This window comes from Mustelus asterias, chromosome 8 (assembly GCF_964213995.1).
Source record: "Mustelus asterias chromosome 8, sMusAst1.hap1.1, whole genome shotgun sequence".
Taxonomy (NCBI): Eukaryota; Metazoa; Chordata; class Chondrichthyes; order Carcharhiniformes; family Triakidae; genus Mustelus; species Mustelus asterias.
Window position 1 is genome coordinate 57,829,337 of NC_135808.1, and position 25,374 is coordinate 57,854,710.

General features: G+C 43.3%; 1 protein-coding gene across 1 annotated transcript in view; it reads left to right on the forward strand.

The window, feature by feature from the left end:
* The first annotated feature begins 7,718 nt into the window (after positions 1-7,718).
* pappa2 (pappalysin 2) overlaps positions 7,719-25,374 on the forward strand; it is a 416,756-nt gene continuing 399,100 nt past the window's right edge. The window contains exon 1 of the mRNA XM_078219173.1: positions 7,719-8,301. Coding sequence (XP_078075299.1) covers positions 7,719-8,301 — 583 coding nt within the window. The remainder of the gene's footprint in view (positions 8,302-25,374) is intronic.

Here is a 25,374-nt window from a genome sequence, read left to right on the forward strand (position 1 = left end):
GATTTCCAGCAGCTTTTTATATATATATCTGCACAGTATCAGCTGCATTTGCTGGGTGCCTGTTGGACATGTTTGCTCTTCAGCGGAGGAGTGGCAGGCCTCTCACATCTAGAGTTGTTTGTTCATTTTAAACATTTGCGTGCCCACACAAGCTGTTTACATCTGTGTATCACAATATTTGAAAGAGAGAGCATGCATTTAAATAGCATCTTTCACATCTTCACGCTGCCCCAAGGCACTTCATAACCAATAAAATAATTTTGTAACGTAAGGGAACATGACAGCCTGTTTGTGCACAGCATGGCAATGGGAGAAATAACTGGAAATAGTGATGTTAGCAGAGGTATAAAGAGTGACCAGGACACTGGGGACAATGGTCCCTGCTATTCAAACAATGTAATGGAATCTCTTACACCTGCCTGTGAACGCAGATAACTTTCTCATCCAAAAATGGCACCTTCAACACTGCAGTATTGAATTATACATTCATGATCTAGAATGGGACTTTCACCCAAAGTCCATTCAATCAGAGGTGACAGTCTTACCACTGAGCCAAGAACATGTTGATCCTCAAGTTTCTTCTCTCCTCATCCTTCTTTAGCCCACGGAAAACGTATTCAGCTCGGCAAGTTCACGTAGAGCTTTATCTCGTCGAATCTTCTCTTGCCCCAACATATTAGTTGGTTTTATTCAAAGGAGTGGGATAAATTCCCCATTCCCATTCCATGGCGTGTGAGCATATCTTCATGTAATGCTATGTCTTATGTTCTTTAGTGATAGAATACTGGACTGATATTGATTGTATAGCATTATGACTGGCTGTAATGTTTTTATGGCCAGTTTTTCTTTGTCAGAGAACACAGTAACACCTCCTTCTTCACGACAAAACTTCCTCACTGATCCCGAAGAGATTTTCAACTTCTACAGAACTATTCTTTGTGTATTGTTTCCTTGTTCCAGTAGAAACATTCCCCATTTATTCATTGCGTGGTGCTAGATAGAGTAATTTTCCACGATCAGGAGGCCCGAGAGTGATGAAGCTGCACTATGCAATGCTGGTAACAAAGATGTTAATGTATTGGTATAAAATTCCATTGCCTGCTACATTAAGTGAGGTGCAATTTCAACTCACTCATGTTTACTTGGTGGGACATGATAGTGACTCACTCTGTGTTACAGAACAACTGTAGAATGAAAAGGCTGGAAAATACTGTTGGGAGAAAGAGTGGGTGAACACTTGACATACTTGTCTCATATCCCTCTGCCCATTATTTAAATAAAGGCATTAACCCACGCCTCCCTTCTTCTAAAGGAGAGGAGAATGTCATACGAAGGCATTTTGAGTGTTCATCTCCTATTATCGCTATTGAAAATTTCCAGGAACTAATAAAGCTTTTTTAAAAAACCCATAATTTTTGGTATACAGTGAATTGCACTTTATGAAACAGGATCCTGCTGAGGTCATTTATTATATAAGGTTATTTTAATTCACTTTTCCACAAATATGAACAAAGGTGGTAAGTTAAAAGTGTCCAACACAAATCCATCACACCAGTGACAATATATTTACCTGAGTGTTTCGGAATGATACATGGTCGCACAATCTCCTCAACATCCCATCAAATTGTGGCTCACATTGCAGAACGCAGGAAAGCGAGTGAAGAAATGTGAGTTGGTTTGTCATAAATTAGCTGGAACACAAAGTTCAATAAGTCTGCATAACTTTGCAGACAGTAATTGATAACATGTCCAGTGACAGAATGAAACCCTCGAACTGATGGCATAGCACTAATTCTTCAATGAGCCGGTTTTGTAAAGGGCTTTTTATTTGCTATTTAATTTGGGTTTGGGTTCTTCTGCAATTAAAGATGCATGATTTCCTATTTGCCAACCCCTCCCATATCTTTATTCAGATATAGTGTCTTGGTCCACGTGCTTTGCTGTTGAACAGCCCAGCTGATATTGCCCATGGTATTCCAAAGGCTTGTTAGATCCCGCCCGAGGCCAATGGAGAATGTCGTTCTGCGAACCTCGCCCACCCCGAAATCGGGGCAGGCGTGCAGGTAAAATTCTGGCAATAATCTGGTTTCCGCTTCACCCTATGGATTACGCTATTGATCTCCAAACAGCAAGCAACTGTGCAATGTGAGTGTTAGATACTAGAGTCGTGACCCAGGCACAATGCCCCCTTCACAACATATATTCAGGACTCATCCTGATCAATGGGGGACATCTCAATATTGGAAGAATGAGCTATTCCTCCTACCTTTTCTCATACAGTATGTTCCAAGTCTGTTAGAACACAGTTCAATGAAACGTAAAAGTTCTTCTATTCTAAGTTAATAAAAGTACCTCATTTATTAGGCCAAGGAAATGGCACCTACAGCAACAGTGTGACATTGGTATTTCTCGCTACCCCTCTGTCTGAGCGAGACAATAACAAAGTGTCAACGTGTGCTAAAATGTGGGCAATGTTACAGCGCTGACTCACTCCGACTAAAATGCGTTTGGCACTGCCCAAAGAGATTTTGTGTAGAATTAGCAGAGTGGAGACTTTGTACCAATAGTTTGTGTCGTATTCAAAACCAGATCCACCAGGTCAAAGTACAGTGTGCCAACCCATTATGCCATCCAATCATATCACAGTTGACCATCACCACTACATATGGATGTTGACCCATATCAATGTAAATTAAGTTGATTTGATTCTTTACATTGCTTGTTTCAGTGAAATTCTGTTTCCTCCCATGATACAATAATGCTTGAAGGAATGTCTGAAGGTGAGCCAGGACAGTGACACACTCCACAGGGAAGAGCTTGATAGTGTGAGCAGATACAGATCCAGGAATGCTAACTCACGCTACTTGCACTGATGATAACAAGGGATTGAATGACTACTGAACCAGTTCTAATGCCAAATTATCCACTTATGTACAGTAGGATGGACAAATTGAAACTGGAGTGGCTCCAGAGTCAAGTCTCCTGGTGCGTCAGTAAGTCTTCATATGGTGACTTGGCAGTACCACAGCTCCACTAGGTTTTGGAAGCGTTCGTACGAGAGTCCTGTGGGACAGCTTGCTTCAGACAGTTTGTGTACAGTACCTTGGCTGAATCTAGAGTGGAAGTCAGATTTATTCCGCAGACGGGCATGCCGGAGGAATAATGAGCTTTCCTTTGCCTATTAACCTGCTTCATTCAAGGCAAGCAGTTCACTTAGGCCTCGGTTTGGGCAGAATCTGGGTGAAAGGGAGCTGATTCAGCAGGAAGTACGAACATCACCGAACAACAATCCGATCTCTTTGTATATTAAGCTTTTGTATAAGAAATCACATTATTCTTTGCTGTTTTAACCAACAGAATTTGGAGCTAACCCTTAAAGCACCTCTGTTGTCATCACTGAGTGAACAGTATTCCTGTGCCATGGAATAATCTTATAATAGTGAGTGGCTGAAGGTGTCGATGAGATAAATAAACTACCTGTTGTGAAAAGGAGCAAAACACTTTGAGGTAGCTTCCAGATTTGATTCCATGCTGAACTGAGCCCAGTGATGATGCAGCTGGGCCCTTTCCTTCAATAACCATTTAACCTAATTCTCAGATGTTAACACAGTCTCTGCTTCAATCACTGACGCTGGCAGTGTATTGCACAGCCTCACAGTCCTCTGTGTGAGAAAAGTCTCTCCCATGGATTCACGCCATGTGATAGCAGGAAAACGGCTGAAGGCACTGGATACTGCAAAGACTTTGGGCCCTGACAACATTCTGGCAATAGTACTGAAGACTTGTGTTCCAGAACTTGCTGCGTCCCTAGCCAAGCTGTTCCAGTACAGCTACAACACTGGCATCTACCCAGCAATGTGAAAAATTGTGGAAAATTGCCCGCTTGTGTCCTGTCCACAAAAAGCAGGAGAAATCCAACCGGTCAATTACCGCCCCATCAGTCTATTCTCGATCATCAGCAAAATGATGGAAGGGGTCATCAACAGTGCTATCAAGCGGCACTTGTTTAGCAAGGACCTGTTCACTGACTTTCAGCATGGGTTCGACCAGTGTCGCTCAGTTCCTGACCTCATTGAACCAAGGCTGTAAACATGGACAAAAGAGCTGAACTCCAAAGAAGAGGTGAGAATGACTGCTCTTGACATTAAGGCAGCATTTGAGCGAGTATGGCATCAGGGAGCTGTTGCAAAAATTGAGTCATGGGAATCAGGAGTTGGGGTGGGGTGGGTGGGTGGGGGGGGGGGGGGGGGGTGGGTGCGGTGTACTCTGCACTCTGCACTGGTTGAGTTGCTCAAGCTATTGACATCAACCCAAACATTTTTAGCTGCTTCATCAATGACATCCTTCCATCATAAAGATCAGAAGTGGGGATGTTTGCCAATGACCGCACAATGTTCAGCACCATTTGCGACTTCTGTTTTATTTCGGATTTCCAACATCTGCAGTATTTTGCTTTTAAATCTCTCATATTTAATCTTATATCAATGTTCCTCACCCCTAATCCCTCCCCAATAACTGGAACGGTCAAATTTCCACCCACTCTGACCAATGCGTTACTGAATTTAAACATCTCCTATTCAATTGTTCCCTTTCATCTAATGAAATCTACATGGGTAGCAACATGCTGTGATGGCACAGATAATCTTGAGATACATTACTATAGTTGTTTAGAACTGGCATCACGCACTCCAGATATTCTCTCTTCCACCTTTTTCCTTCAGGAAAAAGATACAAAAGTCTGAGGTCACGTATCAACCGACTCAAGGACAGCTTCTTCCCTGCTGCTGTCAGACTTTTGAATGGACTTATCTTGCATTAAGTTGATCTTTCTCTACACCCTAGGTATGACTGTACCACTACGTTTTGCACTCTCTCCTTTATGAACAGTATGTTTTGTCTGTATAGTGCGCAAGAAACAATACTTTTCACTGTAAATACATGAGACAGTAATAAATCAAATCAAAAAAATAACAAATCAAATCACTGAGTTGAAAATAGTACCTGATAGTACCTGACTCCTTCCTCCAAATTAAGGGGTTGGCAGAGACTGGGAGAAAGGTTTGCCAAACAATACTTTGGCACAGTCCTGCCCCTCACTTGCCACACTGGCTAAGGTGGGTTGCACATCTGACGGTGACAAATGCTGTTGGATTGGGGGAGGGGGGAGGGAATGTTGTAGAAATTCCAGTCACACGTGTGATATCCCCCCCTTCAGAGTGCAGACTGTCATGTTAAATGTGCTCTTATTTATGTATGTATTTATTTATTAGTCACAAGTAGGCTTACATTAACACTGCAATGAAGTTACTGTGAAATTCCCCTAGTCACCACACTCTGGCCCTTGTTCAGGTCAATGTATCTAACCAGCGTGTCTTGCGACTGTGGGAGGAAACTGGAGCACCCGGAGGAAACCCACGCAGACACGGGGATAATGTGCAGACTCCGCACTGACAGCGACCCAAGCCAGGAATAGAACCTGGGTCCCTGGCACTGTGAAGCAGCAGTGCTAACCCCTGTGCCACCGTGCCATGCAACTAACTTAACTAACATATAAAATGACTGCTGAGTGTGAAATCCACTCATCCCAGTAGCACACACTTCCAGCAAATTCCATTAAAGGGTAAATTCGAATCCCCCTCAGTTCCCCATCTCAAGAAGCTGTTAGCCTTCGAGACCTCCAGACTTTAACTGCTCCCGTGGCATCATTCTAAAAGTGCTGTGAACCTGAACTCCATAAATCAGAAAATCCTCAACATCATTGCTGTGTTTTTGTTTTAAAAAGGTATGGAGGCGATGTTTAATCTGGCCGCCGTTTTATTTATTTTCTTAAAGTTCAGTTCGGAGGGCAGATACATTAAGTGAAAAGATTGAAGGGCACGCTGTGTGTCCGTGACACTGTAGACCCATGTTTGTAAATGCTTAAGTTCCCACACTGTAACTCCACAACCTCCAAAGGAAGGCCAGTGTCCAAGTTCAATCCGGGCCGCGTTACTGCCTCCCACTGCGGGCAGCTCGTACCCAGAAGGGGCCCCCAGCCCAGGGACTGACTGCCAGTCCATTGTGCTGTGATCGGGAGAGATGTACTGCTGTTTCCCCGATTGCAAAGCGGTGTTGTGTGCTCGGAGCGCTAAATTGCGCTCCTTTGTCTCGGTTTGAGCCCGTGTACCAACAGAACCCAGCCCTGTCCTCATGAATAATGCAGAGGCTGGCTGGCTGAACAACGCCGAGTGAGCAAGGTGCTGGGACAGGCTCACTGAGCCTCAGATCTGTGGCGCTTGATGCTGCTGGCCAAAAACACACCTTATTGCACGGAGCGGGCAGATGTGGGGACTGCAGCTCATTGACAGTACCCGATTGCTTTCATTCACCAGCTGAACACTGTGCAAGAGTTTGAACACATTCATGTCTCTGATATCCGTGTGTGTAGATCTATCTAAATTGTGTGTGTCGATAGCAATGTGTATATTTATCTGTGTGTGTGTGCACATCTATATATGTGTGTCCCTATATTATGGGCTTGTATCTGTGTCTATGTCAATGTATGCATTTTTATATGTTTGCTATTTCTATATAGACGCGTGTATTTATATCAATGTTAGTACAGTAGCTCTATCTCTATATTTGTGTTTGTGTATATTGCTATGAGGGTGTAAGTGTGTTCATGGTCCCCCTTGTGTCCGTGTGGGTCAGGGGGATAGAGTCAAAGTTAGAGCAGTGAGTGTGCAACTCCTCAGGGATCGGTGCAGAAGGCTAGAGAGTCGGTCTAGCACCCCACCACCACACACATAAGCTGCCCCCGTTCAGCCACCAGCGACCCCCCCCCCTCCACCACCACCACCACACTCACACAAAACAAGTGAGCCCCCTCTCTCTCCCTGCTCAAGGGGGGCTGCCACATTAATGGGGCTGATCTGACACAAGGACCACCACAGCCTGTGCCCACCCCCCGCCTCCCTCTCCCTGCCAGCTTTATCTGTGGAGGGGGGGGGGGGAGAGGAGAGAGAGAGAGACCCTTCAGGATGGAGTGCTGTCAAAGCAGCTCTGGCAGCCGGGGGAGGGGGTCGTTTGATATCGCCCCTTCTTGTCCTACAGAATCAGGTTGAGTCTCAGTGAGTTGCTGTTTACAATTTGACGGCATTTCTCTCTCTCTTTCTCTCCCTCCCTAGCCCACCCCCCTTTTTTTCCCTAGCGGATCACATGATGTTGTATCTTAGAGAGAGAGAGAGAGGGACAGACCCACACACACAAACCCACCCACCCAGCCAGCCAAACAATGAAGAATAGATGCAGATATGCCAAAAAGATAAAATAAAAAAGAGGGGGGATACCCGCGTAAGGGGGCAGAATGTGTGTTGTGTTGTGTAAGAGAGAAAAAGGCGATCCAGAGAGAGAGGACAGGACAGTATAAAATGCTCAACCTGCGCTGGGGAAAGGCAATAATTTGAGTGTGAGTGCAGACACCAAGGGGCTGCTCGAACTTGGATTGCAAATCTTAAATTCACCTTGGCAGGATTGAGAAGTCTCAGAGTTCTTTTATTATATATAGAGGCGTTGAGAGTTTTAAATCCAGCTGATTAAAATAGAAATCATTCTTTTTATAAAGGATTTTTTTTGAAATAGGGGAAGTTTTTTTTGAGAAAGTTTTAATTTGGAGATAACCGTACCTGGGGTTTAAAAGGGTTTTTTTTGGGGTCTCTTCGGCTCAGAGGTGTTCCACTATGCTGGTTCCCAGAGTCTTGTTTGTCCTCAGCACCTTTCTGGACCTCTTGACACTCAGTGTGGTCCGAGCTAACCCTCACTGGCGCTACAAGCGAGCCCTCATCTCCCGGGCGGAGAATAGCTGGGGTGGCCCCGGAGAGGAGCACTGCCGGACGGCGGAGCGAAGAGGCAGGAGCCGGCGCTGGGCACCGAGAGCCCGGCTCGCCCTGTACCCGGGGCGGCAGGGGGAGCAGGGGGCTCCCTGGGCGCTGGAGGTCGGCCAGCCGGCCGGCGGCAGCGGCAGGAGGAGCGGCAGCGGCGGCAGGAGCCCGTCCCCCGAGGGCGGAGAGAGCGGCGGAGGCAGAGACGGCAGCAGCGGCGCATCCCCCGGAGGATGGAGGGGAGGCAGCTCCTTGCCCCGCTCCCAGGGCTGGGGCCCCGGGCCGGGGGGAAGGCAGCCCCCGACCGGCACCGTCCTCTACCTCTCCGGGGGCAGGGAGCGCCTGAAGCCCCGGCGGGAGGTGAAGATGCCGCGGGGACCTTTCACCGCCGAAATGTGGCTCAAAGCGGAGGGAGGGCAGAACAACCCAGCGGTGCTGGCAGGTAAGGATGCTGCGTGGGTGCTGGGTAAACTTCCACAAAACACCTGTAAGATAAACTGGAGACATAAACACTTGCAGCAAAGATTCAACACCACCAGTAACAACATGTACAAAAATCACTTTAAATATACAACAATATCACCTGTAAGTAAATATACAACATCACCCGTAACCAAATATACACAAACATCACCCATAAATAAATATACACAAGCAGCACCTGTAACTAAATTTACACCAACACCACCTGCGATAAAATATATACCAACATCACCTGCAACCAAATATACGCCAACATCACTTGTAAGCAAATTGACACCAACATAAACTGTAACCAAATATACACCAACATCACCTGTAACTAAATTTACACCAACATCACCTGCAACAAAATATACACCAACATCACCTGCAATAAAATATGTACCAACATCACCTGCAATATAATATGTACCAACATCACCTGTAACCAAATATACACCAACATCATCTGTAATCAAATATGCACAAACATCACCTGTAACTAAATATGCACCAATGTCACCTGTAACAAAATATACAGCAAATATACACCAGCATCACCTGTAACAAAATATACACAAGCATCACCTGTAACTAAATTACACCACCATCACCTGTAACCAAATGTACACCAAAATTGCCTGTAACTAGATATACACCAGCATCACATGTAACCAAATATACACCAGCATCACCTGTAACAAAATATACACAAGCATCACCTGTAACTAAATTACACCACCATCACCTGTAACCAAATGTACACCAAAATTGCCTGTAACTAGATATACACCAGCATCACATGTAACCAAATATACACCAACATCACCTGTAACCAAGTATACACCCAACATCACCTGTAATCAAATATAACCAACATCACCAGTAATCAAATATACACCAAAATCACCTATAACAAAATATACACTAACATCACCTGTAGCCAAATATACACTAACATCACCTGTCACCAAATAGACACCAACATCACTGGTAACCAAATATACACCAACACCACCTGTGACTAAATTTCACCATCACCATCACCTGTAACAAAATATACACCAAGATCACCTGTAATCAAATCTAGATCAACATCACCTGTAACAAAATATCCACTAACATCATCTGTAGCCAAATATACACCAACATCACCTGTCACCAAATAGACACCAACATCACTGGTAACCAAATATACACCAAAACCACCTGTGACTAAATATACACCAACATCAACTGTAATCAAATAAACAGCAACATCACCTGTAACCAAATATACACAAACATCACCTGTAACCAAATATACACCAACGTGAAGTGGTGGAGGCTACCTCGTTGAATATGTTTAAATCACGGATAGATGGATTCCTGATCGGTAAGGGAATTAGGGGTTATAGGGATCAGGTGGGTAAGTGGAACTGATCCACTTCAGATCCACTTCAGCCATGATCTTATTGAATGGCGGGGCAGGCTCGAGGGGCTAGATGGCCTACTCCTGCTCCTATTTCTTATGTTCTTAACATTAACCATAAACAAATATACACCAACACCACCTGTAACCAGGTATACACCAACATCACCTGTAACCAGATATACACCAACATCACCTGTAACCAGACATACACCAGCATCACCTGTAACTAAATATACACCAACATGACCTGTAACCAAATTTACACCAACATAAGTACCAATATGACCTGTAACCAAATATACACCGACATCACCTGTAACTAAATGTACACAAGCATCACCTGTAACTAAATTACACCATCACCTGTAACTAAATATACACCAAGACCACATTGTAATCAAATATAACCAACATCACCTGTAATCAAATATACACCAAAATCGCCTATAACAAAATATACACTAACATCACCTGTCACCAAATATACACCAACAGGTGATGTAACTAAATGTACACAAGCATCACCTGTAACTAAATTACACCATCACCTGTAACAAAATATACACCAAGATCACATGTAATCAAATATAACCAACATCACCTGTAATCAAATATACACCAAAATCGCCTATAACAAAATATACACTAACATCACCTGTTACCAAATATACACCAACATCACCTGTAACTAAATAAACACAAGCATCACCTGTAACTAAATTACACGATCGCCTATGACTAAATTACACCATCAGCTGTAACAAAATATACACCAAGATCACCTGTAATCAAATCTAGACCAACATCACCTGTAACAAAATATACACTAACATCATCTGTAGTCAGATATACACCAACATCACCTGTCACCAAATAGACACCAACATCACTGGTAACCAAATATACACCAACACCACCTGTGACTAAATATACACCAACATCAACTGTAATCAAATAAACAGCAACATCACCTGTAACCAAATATACACAAACATCACCTGTAACTTAATATACACAAACACCACTTGTAATCAAATAAACAGCAACATCACCTGTAGCCAAATATACACAAACATCACTTGTAATCAAATAAACAGCAACATCACCTGTAACCAGATATACACCAACATCATCTGTAACTAAATATACACCAGCATCACCTATAACCAAATGTACAACAACATCACCTGTAACTAAATATACACCAACATCACCTATAACCAAATGTACAACAACATCGCCTGTACCCAAATATACACCAACATCATCTGTAACCAAATATGCACCAACATCACCTGTAACCAAATATACACAAACATCATCTATAACTAAATATACACCATTCGCACCTGTCACCAAATATACACCAAAATCACCTGTAATCAAATATACACCAACATCACCCGTAACTAAATATACATAACATCACCTTTAACCAAATATACACCAGCATTGCCTGTGACCAAATATACACCAACATCATCTGTAACTAAATTTACATCATCACCTGTAATCAAATATACAGCAACATCACCTGTAACCAAACGTACACCAACATCATCTGTAACGAAATATACAACAACATCACCTGTAACCAAATATACACGAACATCACCTGTAACTAAATATGCATCAACATCACGTGTAGCCAAATATACACCAACATCACCTGTCACCAAATATACACCAAAATCACTTGTAGCTAAATATACACCAACATTACCTGCAACTAAATATACACCAACATTACCTGCAACTAAATATACACCAACATCAACCATAACCAAATTTACACCAACATAACCTGTAACCAAATTTACACCAACACCCCCTGTAATGAAATATACATCAATGTCATCTGTAACTAAATGTAAACAAACACCACCTTTAACCCAAGTGACACCAACGTCACCTGAAACTAAATATACACCACCATCACCTGTAATCAAATAAACAGCAACATCACCTGTCACTAAATATACACCAGCATTACCTGCAACCAAATATACACCAACATCACCTGTAACCAAATATACACCAACGCCCCCTGTAATGAAATAAAGACCAACATCACCTGTAACCAAATATGCACTATCATCACCTGTAACCAAATATACAGCAACATCATCTGTAACCAAGCATACACCAACATCACTTGTAACCAAATATGCACCAACATCGGCTGTAGCCAAATATACAGCGATATCACCTGTAAGCAAATATATACGATCTTCACCTATAACTAAATATACACCGACATCACCGTTAACCAAATATACACCAACATCATCTATAACTAAATATACACCAACATCATCTGTAACTTAATAGACATCAACATCACCTGTAATTAAATATTCACCAACACCTGGAACATCCTCTTTAACTTAACATACAACAACACCAATATAACCTCTAACTAAATAGACACTAACGTCGGTAAAATTACCTGGAGTGTAATATACACCAACATCAGGAATGTCACCTATAACAAAATATACACTAGGAGCATCACCTATATACACCAGATTACCTGTAACCAAACATATGCCAATATCATGCCACTCTACATCACCTGTATTGAAAATATACCCACTTCTGTGCCAGCTCTGTCACCTTTACCAAATACACACCCACACCTGTACCATCTCTGTCATTGGTATAAAATAAACCCCACACTATACCATGGGTGGCACGGTGGTTAGCACTGCTGCCTCATAGCGCCAGAGACTTGGGTTCAACTCCCGGCTTGGGTCACTGTCTGTGCGAAGTCTGCATGTTCTCCCCGTGTAATCATAGAAATCATAGAAACCCTACAGTGCAGAAGGAGGCCATTCGGCCCATCGAGTCTGCACCGACCACAATCCCACCCAGGCCCTACCCCCACATATTTACCCGCTAACCTACGCATCACAGGACTCTAAGGGGCAATTTTTAACCTGGCCAATCAAACTAACCCGCACATCTTTGGACTGTGGGAGGAAACCGGAGCACCCGGAGGAAACCCACGCAGACACGAGGAGAATGTGCAAACTCCACACAGACAGTGACCCGAGCCGGGAATCGAACCCGGGACCCTGGAGCTGTGAAACAGCAGTGCTAACCACTGTGCTACCGTGCCGCCTGTATTCGTGGGTTTCCTCCGGGTGCTCCGGTTTCCTCCCACAGTCCGAAAGACATGCTGGTTCGGTGCATTGGCCATGCTAAATTCTCCCTCAGTGTACCCAAACCAAGCGCCGGAGTGTGGTGACTAGGGGATTTTCACAGTAACTTCATTGCAGTGTTAATGTAAACCTACTTGTGATACTAATAAATAAACTGAAACTTTAAAATAAAAAAAAACACCTGTATCATCTCTATCACCTGTACCAAATTCACACCCACACCGTTACCATTTACATCACTGGTACCAGATGTACACCCACACCTCTAACATCTCAATGTCTTGCACCAAATTTATAATGGCACTTGTATGACCATATCCACTCTCATATACGCCCATTTGTAACATCTCCATGACTCTGCTAAATATGCATCCATAGCTTAACCATTACCATCACTTGTGCTAAGCATAAACCCACTCTTGTACCATTTCCAACTCTTTTACCATGTATTGCCAAATTTAATTGAACCAATCGAATGCTTGTGAGTGCAACTGTTTTGAAGAGTTCGTTATCTTGCCTTGAGCATATTGCTGAGCTGACAATCTAGCTCAGCATTAAAAAAGGGGAACTGCAACATAGATATCTGGGTATCTCCATCTGCTTTAGAAAGCTCCTAGCTCACAAACATTTCCTGTGCTGCAGCCAGTCTTGTATATGGTTAATCTTCAATGTAACTGTTCATAGAAATCATAGAAACCCTACAGTGCAGAAGGAGGCCATTTGGCCCATCGTGTCTGCACTGACCACAATCCCACCCAGGCCCTACCCCCACATATTGTACCCGCTAATCCCTCTAACCTGCACATCTCAGGACTCTAAGGGGCAATTCTTCACAAATATTTTTAACACCCTTGTTTTGTTCCTGCCACCCCTTCTAACTTTATTGGAACAAGTTCCTCTCCTTTTAGCAATGTATGGGTGTATACACCTATGAACATATGTATATTTTCCACAAGGAAATAGATATGGAAGTGAATTCTAAAACTGCATACCTAGTTTTCTCAGATTACGTACTTGGGTCACAGCTGCTAATTTACAGATGTTGGCTGGAGCTCTCTGGTCTCACTTGCACCACTACCACTGCCATCCAGTTCTCCATTCACAGCGGTGAGAATCCCAGCCGCCGGTGAGTTTGGAGATTTCCAGCCAATGAGTTTTTTCCTAACTTCTGCATCAGTTTCATACATGAATGCTCGGTGTACTTTGGTAGTTTTGTCTCTTCATTTGGAGGGTCTAGTCTTAGTATTCATCAGTCTGTGCATTCATTTTGCTAATGCTAGTCATCAAATATCACATTTTGCCTCAGTATCAGCAGTTTGGAAAAGGAAAACTATCCACGACTTCACTTCTGCTAACATGGAGTGATGTATAAAATCACTACAGTGCAGAAGGAGGCCATTCAGCCCATTGTGTCTGCACCGACTCTGACAGAGTGTCTTACCCAAGTCCTATCCCTGTAACCCCACACATTCACCATGACTAATTTACACATCTTGGCATACTAAGGGGCAATTTAACATGGCCAATGCACCTAACCTGCACATCTTTGGACTGTGAGAGGAACTCGGAGAAAACCGCTGCAGACATGGGAAGAATGTGCAAACTCCACACAGACAGTCACCCAAGGCTAGAATTGAACTGGGTCACTGGCACTGTGAGGCAGCAGTGTCAACCGTTGTGCAACCGTGATAAATTTACTGACACTTGCTGGGTGCTTGAATTCTCAAATGTATGTTGACCACTTGACCTTAGATCCTGGATGTCTCCTGGCACCTGTGGGAATGTATTCCAGTCAGAATCAGCAGGAGAAGATGGGGGAGTATTGTGAAGAAAAAAATGGGTGAATTGAGGCCAATTTGTGAATCTGTAAAACGCAACCTTTCGTTCAGTCTTTTGAACTTGAATATGAGCAGACAATTCCTGAACAAGGGTGTAAATCACTTCAGTGATGTTATGATTTGAAATTTGGCCCCAGGTTGACTCCAGTGTGCAATGTCTGACTGACTGGAAAACGTTTTCTGCATAGAATCTTAGAATCATAGAAACTACAGTTGCAGAAGGGGACCATTTGGCCCATTGAGCCTGTACCGACAATCCCACCCAGGTCCCATCCCCATAACCCCACATATTTACCCTCAATCCCCTGACACTAAGGGGCAATTTATCATGGCCAATCTACCTAACCCGCACATCTTTAGACTGCATGAGGCAGGATTTTTAATAATTGGAACAAGCAAGTTTATGTACATACCACCCATCTATCTGACGAGAAATATATTTACATGGCTGTGAGTCTCCTCTCTCTCTCTCTCTCTATTTTGATTTGATTTATTATTGTCACATGTGTGATATTAGTGTAACTTTAAGAGTTTCTTAAAATTCATGCTCACAGCCTTAGGTGATGTAATTGGGAGGAGAAACAAAACGTGGACAGGTCAGGTGACAGGGATTCATTTTTAGTTTCAGTTTGGGGCTGCAAGTTTGAGTTTTAGCTTTAGAAGGGACAGCAAGCTAAAAAGAAGTGTTTTCCCTCCCTCCCTGTTGTTTTGAAAGTTCTGTTGGTTAGCTGAAAACAAGACCTTGTTTTCCTGAAGGGTGAAAACCTGCTGTTGTTGGGGGCTGGACCAGAGTGTCTCTGGTGTTTTTGGGAAGCTGTCTTGTCTTCAAACTGTTCAGAGTCTCAAGAGCATTTGGCTGCAGAATTCAACTAATGGCCTCAATCCCAGTGTTATATGAGCCATTGTCTATGCTGTGTTGAACATGTGTAATGGGTTGATTATGGAGGTTAGTTTGATTGGGACAGTTTATATATATTCATTAAGGGTTATACATTATTGTGGTTGTTTTGATTTTGTTTGCAATTGTTAGACGTTCTTGCTAATTTTCTTTCCATACATGTTAACTATATTCTAAAATAAACTTTGTTTGATAAAAGCTCCCCAGTGAGTCTTTTGAATCACACCTGAAGTGGAACGTATCATGCTTATCTTAGCCAAATTCAAGATGCAAAAGTTATGATTCAGGCAGGCTTCATAAAACACTTTGGAGTTTCTAACCTGAACCATAACACATGTCTTAGTATACAGTGAAAAGTATTGTTTCTTGTGCACTATACAGACAAAGCATACTGTGCATAGAGAAGGAAAGGAGAGGGTGCAAAATGTAGTGTTACAGTCATAGCTAGGGTGTAGAGAAAGATCAAATTAATGTGAGGTAGGTCCATTCAAAAGTCTGATGACAGCAACGAAGAAGCTGTTCTTGAGTCGGTTGGTACGTAATCTCAGATTTTTGTATCTTTTTCTTGATGGAAGAAGATGAAAGAGAGTATGTTTGGGGTGCATGGGATCCTTGATTATGCTGACTACTTTTCCGAGGCAGCACGAAGTGTATATAGAGTCAATGGATGGGAGGTTGGTTTGTGTGGTGGACAGGGTTTCGTTCATGAACCTTTATAGTTTCTTGTGGTCTTTGACAGAACAGGTGCCATACCAAGCTGTGATTCTACCAGAAAGAATGCTTTCGACAGCGCATCTGTAAAGGTTGGTGAGAGTCGTAGTGGACATGCTAAATTTCCTTAGCCTTGTAGAAAGTAGAGGCATTGATGAGTTTTCTTAAAGATATCATCGCCTAGAAACTTGAGGCTCTCGACAATTTCCACTTCATCCCCATTGAAGTAGAAAGGGTCGAGAACTTCACGTTTTTAGGTGTCCAGATCACCAACAACCTGTCCTGGTCCCCCCATGCCAACACTATAGTTAAAAAAGCCCATCAACGCCTCTACTTTCTCAGAAGACTAAGGAAATTTGGCACGTCAGCTACGACTCTCACCAACTTTTACAGATGCACCATAGAAAGCATTCTTTCTGGTTGTATCACAGCTTGGTATGGCTCCCGCTCTGCCCAAGACCACAAGGAACTACAAAAGATTGTGAATGTAGCCCAATCCATCACACAAACCAGTCTCCCATCCATTGACTCTGTCTACACTTCCTGCTGGCTCGGCAAAGCAGCCAGCATAATTAAAGACCCCATGCACCCCGGACATTCTCTCTTCCACCTTCTTTCATTGGGAAAAAGATACAAAAGACTGAGGTCACGTACCAACCGACTCAAGAACAGCTTCTTCCCTGCTGCTGTCAGACTTTTGAATGGACTTACCTTGCATCAAGTTGATCTTTCTCTACCCCCCCAGCTATGATTGTAACATTACATTCTGCACTCTCTCATTTCCTTCTCTATGAACGGTATGCTTTGTCTGTATACTGTGCAAAAAACAATACTTTTCACTGTATGTTAATACATGTGACAATAATAAATCAAATCAAATCAAAAGTCAATGATGTAGACAAGGGCATGTTCTCCACTACGCTTCCTGAAGTCAATGACTATCTCCTTCATTTTGCTGACATTGAGGGAGAGATTATTGTCATCGCACCAAATTCTCGAATTCTTTCCTGTACTCCGTCTCATCATTGTTTGAGAGCCGAACCACTACGGTGGTGTCATCAGCAAATTTGAAAATTGAGTTGGAGGAGAATTTGGCCACACAGTCATAGGTGTATTAGGAGTATAGTAGAGGGCTGAGGTCACAGCCTTGTGTCGCACCTGTGTTGAGGATGATCGTGGAGGAGGTATTGTTGCCTATCCTTACTGATTGTGGTCTGTGGGTTAGGAAGGCTAGGATCCAGTCACAGAGGGTTGTTAGGGAAAGAATCGGACCTCTCAGGGACAAAGGAGGGGAATTATGCTCAGAACCAAGGGAAGTAGGTGAGATTCTAAACAAATACTTTGCATCAGTATTCACAAAGGAGAGGGACATGTTGACTAGTATTGTCTCAGAGAGATGTGTTGACCCGTTAGAAAAGATCTCAATTACAAGGGAGGAAGTGTTAGGTTTTTTAGGAAACATTAAGACAGACAAATCCCCAGGGCCGGATGGCATCTATCCTAGACTCCTCAGGGAGGCGAGAGATGCAATTGCTGGGCCTCTGACAGAAATCTTTGTCTCTTCACTGGACACAGGTGAGGTCCCAGAGGATTGGAGGATAGCAAATGTGGTCCTGTTATTTAAGAAGGGTAGCAAGGATAACCCGGGTAATTATAGGCCGGTCAGCTTGACGTCCGTGGTAGGGAAGTTGTTGGAGAAGATTCTTAGAGATAGGATATATGCACATTTAGAACTGAATAATCTCATTAGCGATAGACAGCATGGTTTTGTATGAGGGAGGTCATGCCTCACAAATTTGGTTGAGTTTTTTGAGGAGGTGACAAAAATGATTGACGAGGGAAGGGCCGTGGATGTTGTCTATATGGATTTTAGTAAAGCATTTGACAAGGTCCGTCATGGCAGGCTGGTGCAAAAGGTTAAATCTCACAGGATAAAAGGTGAGCTAGCTAGATGGGTGGAGAACTGGCTTAGCCATAGAAGACAGAGGGTAGCAGTGGAGGGGTCTTTTTCCGGTTGGAGGTCTGTGACTAGTGGTGTTCTGCAGGTGGTGTACTGGGACCTCTGCTGTTTGTGATATATATAAATGATTTGGAGGAAGATGTCGCTGGTGTGATCAGTAAGTTTGCGGATGACACGAAGATTGCTGGAGTTGCAGATAGTGATGAACATTGCCAGAGAATACAGCAGGATATAGATAGGCTGGAACATTGGGCGGAGAAATGGCAGATGGAATAAATGCGGAGTGATGCATTTCGGTAGATCTAATGTAACGGGGAGCTATACAATAAATGGCAGAACCATCAGGAGTATAGACACACAGAGGGACCTGGATGTACAAGTCCACAGATCCTTAAAGGTGGCAGCACAGGTGGAGAGGGTGGTGAAGAAGGCATATGGCATGCTTGCCTTTATTGGACGGGGCATAGAATATAAAAGTTGGCGTATGATGTTGCAGCTGTATAGAATGATGGTTAGGCCACATTTGGAATACTGCATCCAGTTCTGGTAGCCACACTGCCAGAAGGACGTGGAGGCTTTGGAGAGAGTACAGAGAAGTTTACCAGGATGTTGCCTGGTATGGAGGGTCTTAGCTATGAGGAGAGATTGGGTAAACTGGGGTTGTTCTCCCTGGAAAGACGGAGGATGAGGGGCGACCTAATAGAGGTGCATAAAATTATGAAGGACATAGATAGGGTGAACAGTGGGAAGCTTTTTCCCAGGTCGGAGGTGACGAACACAAGGGGTCACAGGTTCAAGGTGAGGGGGGCAAGGTTCAACACAGATGTCAGGGGGATGTATTTTACATAGAGGGTGGTGGGGGCCTGGAATGCACTGCCAAGCAAGGTGATTGAGGCGGACACGCTGGGATCACTTAAGACTTATCTAGATAGCCACATGAACAGACTGGGAATAGAGGGATACAAAAGAATGGTCTAGTGGGCACATGAGCAGTGCAGGCTTGGAGGGCCGAAGGGCCTGTTCCTGTGCTGTATTGTTCTTTGTTCTTTGTTCTTTCAGAGGGAGGAGCCAAGTCCTACGCCACGGAGTTTCGTAGGAATAATGGTGTTGAAGGCTGAGCTGTAGTCAATAAATAGAAGTCTGACATAAGTCTTTGTGATCCAGGTATTCCGGGTTGAGTGTAGGGCCAAGGAGACGGCATCTGCTGTGGATCTGTTATGGCGATAGGTGAAGTGTAGTGGATCCAGGCAATCTGGGAGGCCAGAATTGATTCGTACCGTGATTAACCTTCCGAATCACTTCATAACGATGGATGTCAGAGCCACCGGGCTTCGTGTTCTAACATCTAAACATAAACCTTTAGAAGGATGTATCAAAGCTGAACTCAGTCTGATTCTTACCACCAAACATTTATATACATGCAAGATACACAATGATCCTGGTGAGACTTGATTTTTCTGAGGCATGAGTTCTTTCCGGAGTAAGTTGCCTGGGGCAATAGTCCCTCCATGCTCCCTCGGGCATATCCATATTAGTAATCCTCTGTAACTTCCTCCACAGCTCAGGTCAGTTAACATATATATGAGCCGAATGATATTTCAGTTTTCTGTACACTTCCTAATTTTGAGTTATCATTTCTGTTTGTGAATTTTGCACTCTTCTTGTGCATCCCTGATTGTTATTCCTGCATCGTTGCTTGCTGTGCCTCCTGATACCCGGGCCCTAAATGTGGAATTGCCTCCCAAATGTCTCTGCCTCTCCAACTCTTTCTCTTTCTCTCTCTTCCTTTAAGCCACCCCTTAAAACCTGATTGAAGTTTACAAGATTATCATGCATGGGCAGAATGGATAGTTGGAGTATTTTTCCCAGGGTAGAATGTTAATTACTGGGGGACATCGGTTTAAGGTAAAACAGGGAACATTTAAAGGAGATGTGAGAGGCAATGTTTTTACACACAGGGTGGTAAGTGCCTGGAATGCGCTGCTAGAGGAGGTGATAGAAGCAGATACAATAGCAACGTTTAAGAGGAATCTTGACAGATGCATTAATAGGCAGGGCACAGAGGAATATGGATTGCGTAGAGGCAAGAGGTCTTTAGTTTAGAAAGGCGTCATGTGCCAGCGTAGGCTTCATAGGCCGAAGGGCCTGTTCCTGTGCTGTACTGTTCTTTGCTCCTTATTCTTTGTCCCCTCTGAGCAAGTATTGGTCACCTTTCCTAGTATCTTGGGATGGAATTTTCTGACTGTCACATCGATGGGATCTTCTGGTCCCACTGATGGCACATGCCTGCTGTGGGTTTCCAGGTGGAGAGGGCTGCATTCAACGGGAAACCCCTGTTGACAAGGGCAGGACCAGAAGATCCCACCACTGGCCAATGGCGATGGGTTGCACGGATAGTGCTGCCTCTGGTGTCTGATAATGCTCCATGGGACATTTCACTACATTAAACAAAGGAGACTATAAAGGTATGTGGGGCAAATTGGCTGGGATAGATTGGGAAACTACTTTAAAAGGTATGACAGTAGACAGTCAATGGCAATTATTTAACTAATCAATACATGGTTTGCAGCAAATATACATTCCTTTGAGGTACAAAAACCCACCAGGAAAAGTGATCTAACTGCGGCTAACAAAGAAAGCTAAAGATTGTATTAGATCAAAGGAAGAGTTTTATAAAGTTTCCAAAAAACTAGTAAGCCTGAGGATTGGGAGTATTTTAAATTCAGCAAATTTAACCAAGAAACTGATAAAGAAAGAGATAAAGAAAGAGAAAATAGAGTATGAGAGTAATCTAGCAAGATACATAAAAATGGAATGTTAAAATTTCTATTGGTGTGTAAATAAGAAAAGATTAGCAAAGAGGAATGTGAGCCCATTACAGGCACAGACAGGAGAATTTATAATGGGGAATAAGGAAATGGCAAAGAAACTGAACAAATATGTTCTGTCTGTCTTCATCGAGGAAGATACTGGGACTGGCAGGGATAGAATCATAGAATCCTTATAGTGAAGAAAGAGGCCATTCAGCCCATCAAGTTTGCATCAACCACAATGTCTCCCAGCCCCTCTCCCCGTAACCCCACGTATTTATCATGATAGTCTCCCTGAGACTAAGTGACAATTTAGCATGGCCAATCAACCTAATGAGGAACTGAAAAAAATTAACATTAGTAAAAAAGTAGCACTGGAGAAATGAATGGGACTGAAAGTTAATAAATGCCCTGGAGCTGATGATCCACATCCCAGAGTGTTGAAAGGTGTGGCTACAGAGATAGTGGATCCATTGGTGATCATTTTCCAAGATTCTGGAATGGTTCCTGCAGATTGGAAGGTAGCAAATTTGGCCCCATTGTTAAGAAGGGGGAGATAGAATGGGAAATTACGATCCTCTTGTGATAAACGCCAACATACCATTTGCTTTCCTAATTGCTTGTTGTACTTTCACATTATTACAAGAGGATTTGAGTACAAGAGCAAAGATGTTTTGCTTCAATTGTATAGAACCTTTGGTTAGATCGTGCCTGGAGTATTATGTACAGTTCTGGTCTCCCTATCTAAGGAAGATATGCTTGCCATAGAGGGAGTGCAGTGGAAATTCACCAGACCAATTCTACGAGGTCTAATGAGGTCCTACGAGGAGAGATTGAGGAGCCTGGGCTTGTATTTAGAGTTTAGAAGAATGAGAGGTGATCTCATTGAAACCTACAGAATTCTTAAGGGGCTAGGCAGGGTAGATGCAGAAAGGATGTTTCCACTGGCTGGGGTGTCTAGAACCAGGGGACAGAGTCTAGGAATAAGGGGTAAGCCATTTAAGACAGAGATGAGAAGGAATTTCTTCATTCAGAGGTTGGTGAATCTTTGAAATTCTCTACCCCAGGGGGCTGTGGTAGATCAGTCATTGAGTATGTTCAAGACGGGAGTTGATAGATTTCTAGATAGTGAAGACATTAGGGGATATGGGGATAGTGTGGGAAAATGGCTTTGAAGTAGATGATCAGCTACGATCCAATTGAATGGCAGAGCAAGCTCGAGGGGCTGAATGGCCTCCTCCTGCTCCCATGTTAATTAAAACTGTTATATAAACGCCAGTTGCTTTTGTTGTATGGAGGTGTGAGAGTGGGGTAGCAGTTTAAAATCTGCGCCTGTTATGTGTGCACATCAGTGAACTCTGCCACCAGTATTCTGCAGTAACATACAAGCTCATGCTGTTCAGTATTTAAGGAGAGTTTTATCTATCACTTGTGTCCTGGTGCTGAAAGAACAGTCCGATCAGATGATCATCAAGGAAAGTATTTGACTTCCAGCTTTGGTTTGGCTCGGTATTTGTAACACCAGGGAGGACAGCATGCTGGAGAATGCTGGGTCAGGGGTTCGTGTCAGGATTTCTGACCTGTACCTGCCGTGTTAGAGGGACTGATTATAGAAACCAGAAGGTGGAATTAAAGAGAAATGGGAACTTAAAGAGAGAATAATAGCAGCAAAAATGAGGGAAAAGGGGAGAAGAGAAACGGAGTAACGTTTTGCAACTTTTAATATAAGAAGCAGAAGTTTAGATTTGAAGATGATCTTTATTCTGGTGTTAACTCCTTAAGCACCAGTGGCAAGATAATTCATTGTAATGAGTCTTGCAACAGGTCTCTGTGTATAGTTACCTGTCTAGGCAGCAACTGGGGACCACAATTGATGCCAGGATTCATGAGTGAGATGTGCTAAAAGCAAAGGTCAAATATTTGCCTGTGAAAACATGAATACTGGCATGCGGTGCTCAAGGCAGCTGAAAATCGCCCTCTCCTACTTGGGGTCAAACTCATAAAAGAAACTGTGACCTTACTGGTCGACAATAAGCAATAAATGTCAAATTGATTTTAGTGGCTACTCAGAGAGAAAGGTCTCCCAGCTATTAAAGATGGCCAGAGGCAGAGGGAATAAGTGTGGTTGACAAGGTGAATGGAATGGGAGGGGCAAGGTTACAGGAGAGATCGATTGAGAAGTGAAATAGGAAACACCAGAGTAGTATTTGTAACTTTCTGCACAATTGCAACGGGGAAGCTACAACTGACGATGCGGCAGATTATTATTGGATGATTAAAACAGAAAGTTTAGTTTAAAAAAGTTAAAAGTTTATTTATTATTCGTCACAAGTGAGGCTTACATTAACACTGCAATGAAGTTACTGTGAAATTCCCCTAGTCGCCACACTCCGGCGCCTGTTTGGGTCAATGCACCTAATCAGCATGTCTTTCAGACTGTGGGAGGAAACTGGAGCACCCAGAGGAAACCCACGCAGACACGGGGAGAACGTGCAAACTCCACACAGACAGTGACCCAAGCCGAGAATCGAACCCGGGTCCCCGACGCTGTGAAGCAGCAGTGTTACCGCGCCACCCAACTTGTACTTTGTGCGTTATCAAGATGTCCCAAAGCTTTTCGCTATCAATGGATGACTCTGGATTGTAGTCTGTCCTGTTTTGTGGGCTAAAGCTTGCACACAGCAAGAAACAGAAATGCCCATTTGGTTCGTTTTGGTGGGGTTGGTTGAGGGACAAGTATCGACCAGGATACTGGGAAAACCTCCCTGCTTTTCTTTGAACATTGCCGCTGGTTCTTGCTCATTGAGCTGGGGGGGTATACGGGGCCTTTGGTTTAATGTCTTTCACCTCCACACTTACAGCACTCCATCAGTGCAGCAATTGAAGCGGTGATCTCGAATGTGTGCTCAGAATCACTGGACTGGGACTTGCAGCCCCTGACCTTTGTGTCAGAGGTGAATGAGAGTGCAACCTGCTAAGCTAAGGCTAATGTGAATTTAATAAGGGGATTTTCAGAGTAATCTCATTACAATGTTAATGTAAGCTTACTTGTGCCACTAATAAAAAAAACCTATTGAATTATAAAAACCTGTGAAGGACTTTTTTTAAAGATTAGATATCTAGCTGAGTTCTTTGGAAAGACCGTCATTGCACGGGTTAAAAGGTTGCGTCTGTTTATGTGTGCAATTCATTATTCATTATTCCTGATTTCCATGTGAAGTTTGGCATCAAGTGGTGATCTGTAGGAACCCTCAGTAGGAAACCAGATGTAGGGAGCCTCATTTTTTAAATGTCATATAGAAGGAAAATGGTGGATAAAAGCAGGGAAGTTTTCCCAGTATCCTGGTCGATACTTGTCGCTCAACCAACCCCACCAAAATGAACCAAATGGGCATTTCTGTTTCTGGCATCTTGCTGTGTGCAAGCATTAGCCCACAAAACAGGACAGACTACAATCCAGAGTAAGATTATATATCTATCTTGAGGATCCCCGTGTCTAGTTTGAATCCCTTTTTGAAATGTTGGGTGGACATTGCACTGAAAAATGTGGAGCAATAACCTTGTCCTTTGCCAGACTGAATGGTCGCATTATATTTCTGGGAATTAGATAAACAGGAAGAGGCCATTCAGCCCCTCAAATCTGTACAATTAGTTCATGGCCAATCTTTATCTTAACTGTACCAAACTGTCATTTCTCCTGAAGCCCTGCTCAGTGACCGTTGCTGAGAAATGCACCTTGAATGATGGATGAAGACAGTATGAAGTCCTTCGGCCCAAGTTCATACATGTATACAAGGTGTGCCCAATCTCTTCTTATTGCGATCACATATTCTCTACCTAAAACTCAATGGCCTGATTCTGTTTCTGCCTAAAATTGGCTGCTGGTAGATAAAGGAAAGAATTGTCATTTTATATAGCACCTTCCATATCTTAGCATGCCCAAGGGTACTTCACAGCCAATGAAATGTAGTCACTGTTGTAATGTAAGAAATATGGCAGCCAATTTGTGCAGTCCAAAGATGTGCGGGTTAGGTTAATTGGCCAGGTTAAAAAATTGCCCCTTAGAGTCCTGGGATGTGTAGGTTAGAGGGATTAGTGGGTAAAATATGTGGGGGTAGGGCCTGGGTGGGATTGTGGTCGGTGCAGACTCGATGGGCCGAATGGCCTCCTTCTGCACTGTAGGGTTTCTATGATTCTATGAATTTGTACGCAGCAAGCTCCCACAAACGGTAATGCAACCAGATAGTCTGTTTCAACA